The sequence below is a fragment of the Otolemur garnettii genome, unplaced genomic scaffold, assembly GCF_000181295.1.
Source record: "Otolemur garnettii isolate 467f Iridium unplaced genomic scaffold, OtoGar3 scaffold00007, whole genome shotgun sequence".
Lineage (NCBI taxonomy): Eukaryota > Metazoa > Chordata > Mammalia > Primates > Galagidae > Otolemur > Otolemur garnettii.
In genome coordinates this window covers 24,897,405-24,899,900 of record NW_003852402.1, presented here as the reverse complement: position 1 = coordinate 24,899,900, position 2,496 = coordinate 24,897,405, and the positions used below count along the sequence as shown (strand labels likewise).

Genomic DNA, 2,496 nt, shown 5'->3' with positions numbered 1-2,496 from the left:
TGCTGTGGCATCACAGCTTACAGCAACCTCCAACTCCTGGGCTCAAGTGAGTCTCTTGCCTCAGCCTCCCAAGTAGCTGGGACCAGAGGGGCCCACCACAACGCCCAGCTATTTTTTGGTTGCAGCCATCATTACTGTTTTTTTTTTTGGTGGGCCCGGGCTGGATTCGAACCTGCCACCTTAGGTGTATGTGGCGGCATCTTAGCCACTTGAGCCACAGGCGCTGAGCCTAAAGCCTTTTTTTTTTTGAGACAGAGTCTTACTCTGTCACTCTGGGTAGAGTGCCAAGGCATCATCACAGCTCACAGCAACCTCAAACTCTTAGGCTCAAGGAATCCTCCTGCCTCAGCCTTCTGAGTAGCTGGGACTCCAGGTACCTGTCACAATACCCAGCAGGTTTTTCTATTTTTTTTTTTTGGAGACAGAATCTCAAGCTGTCATCCTGGGTAGGGTGCCGTGGCATCATAGCTCACAGCAACCTCCAACTTGGGCACAAGCAATACTCTTGCCTCAGTTTTCTATTTTTCAGTAAAGACGATATCTCGCTTTTGCTCAGCTGGTCTCAAATCATGAGCTCAAGCAATCTACCCACCTCAGCTTCCCAAAGTGCTAGGATTACAGACACGAGCCACCACTCCTGACCTAGTTTTTCTATTTTTAGTAGAGACAGGGTCTCACTCTTGCTTAGGCTGGTCTTGAACTCCTAAGCTCAAGCAATCTGCCCACCTCAGCCTCCCAGAAGGCTAGAATTACAGATGTGAGCCACTGCACCCAGCCTGTACCTAAAGTCTTAATGGCAGGACTTATACGCATTTTACTCTTTTTCAAGTATAAGATAAAAAGACTTTTCTAAATTTACCTGGAGGTGCTGCGCAGACAGATCAGGAGTGGTAAAAAATAACTGGTTGACACCTGCTACATCTGGAGTTGTGAGGAAAACTTTTCCTGGAGTTGAATCCTGCCTGGCCAGAATGACCTTGCTTGGAGTAGAGCCATCATGATTTGTCAGAATGAACTGCTTGCCTTGTGTATTATGATCAAGTGCTGTCACAATCTGGATTTTCTGCCCAGTTTGCTGCTCTGTAACAATCTAACATAATTGTATCAAATTAATAATCAATTCAACTCAATCTTTTTCTCTAATGACATCATTTTCTCACACCATTACATATACATTCATTATAATACACACATCCCACTTTTAAACTAGCAATTCTACTTCCATAAAATATTATCCTACAAAAATAAATGTGCAAATAATTAAAGGTATGATACTAGGAACATTTAGATCCCACTATTTTGATTCTTTTCCCTTCCCACCTACTATCCATTTAGACAAATACATATTTTGTTTATCCAAGTATATGTTTATTTATATTTGCAGTTTTGGATTCTGGGAGTGAACCAAATAAAATTTTTGCTCTCATGATGCTTTCATTTTAGTGGAGAAAAACAAATAATAAATGAGGAAATAATAATACTGTCAGTTGTCACTAAGTGCTATCAAGACAATGAAGGCAAGGTGAGGTGAGACACTGATAGGATGATTACAGTTTTCCCTAAGGATGTAGTTTCTCACAGACCTTAGTGAAGAGCGAAGAAACAAACCAAGGTTTAGGACTAGCTAGGGAGAAGAGCAGCTCAGGTAGAGGAAACAGAATACACAGGCGGCTCCGGGACAGAAGGGACTGTGTTGGAGACATCTGAGCAGCTGGCCCAGACAACAGGCACTACGGTAGGAGATGGGATCTGGAACCAGTATCTTATAGGGGTGTTAGGCCCTACCATCGAGGTGTGAAATGGAGAGCCACTGGAGACTGTGGGCCATAGGAGTGGCAGGATCTTTCCTAAAAAGGATTATTCTAGATTTAGTGTGAAGAACAGACCTCAAATGTTTAAAAGCAGAATTAAGGGAGATCAGAAAGGATGTTACTGCTGATACTGTTAATATCTGATTATATGTAGGTACAGATAGGGGTCAGGAACAGAATAGTAGCCATGTTAGGGGCTAAAACTAATTGAATTGGGGACTTATTTTTTTGGAAGAAAGAAGAGCCAAGGATGATGACAAAATTTTGGCCCAAGCAACTGGAGGACAGAACTGCCATTGGCTGAGATAGGGTAGTCTGGGGAAAAACAAAGTCATAAGTAAGAGAAGTATGGAAGGGGCAGTGCCTGTAACTCAGTGGGTGGAGCACCAATCACATAGCTGAGGCTGGCCAGTTCTAGCCCAGCCCTGGGCTGCTAAACAACAATGACAACTGCAACCAAAATAATAATAATAAAATAAAGCCAGATGTTGTGGTGGGTGCCTGTAGTCACCCACTATAGGGGAGGTAGTGGGAGGCTAAGACAAGAGAATCACTTAAGCCCAAGAGTTTGAGGTTGCCGTGAGCTATAATACCATGGCACTATAATCAAGGCAACAGCTTGAGATTTTTGTCTCCAAAAAAAAAAAAAAAAAAAAAACTATGGGCTCAGCACTTGTGGCTCAAG

The 2,496-nt window shown here is 42.9% G+C and overlaps 1 protein-coding gene across 1 annotated transcript in view; it reads right to left on the bottom strand.

Annotated features, from left to right (window-relative positions):
• Positions 1-2,496, bottom strand: part of NR2C1 (nuclear receptor subfamily 2 group C member 1) — a 57,370-nt gene that overhangs the window by 43,309 nt on the left and 11,565 nt on the right. Inside the window, exon 3 of the mRNA XM_012801206.2 lies at positions 860-1,090. Within this exon, the coding sequence (XP_012656660.1) occupies positions 860-1,090 (231 nt within the window). The remainder of the gene's footprint in view (positions 1-859; positions 1,091-2,496) is intronic.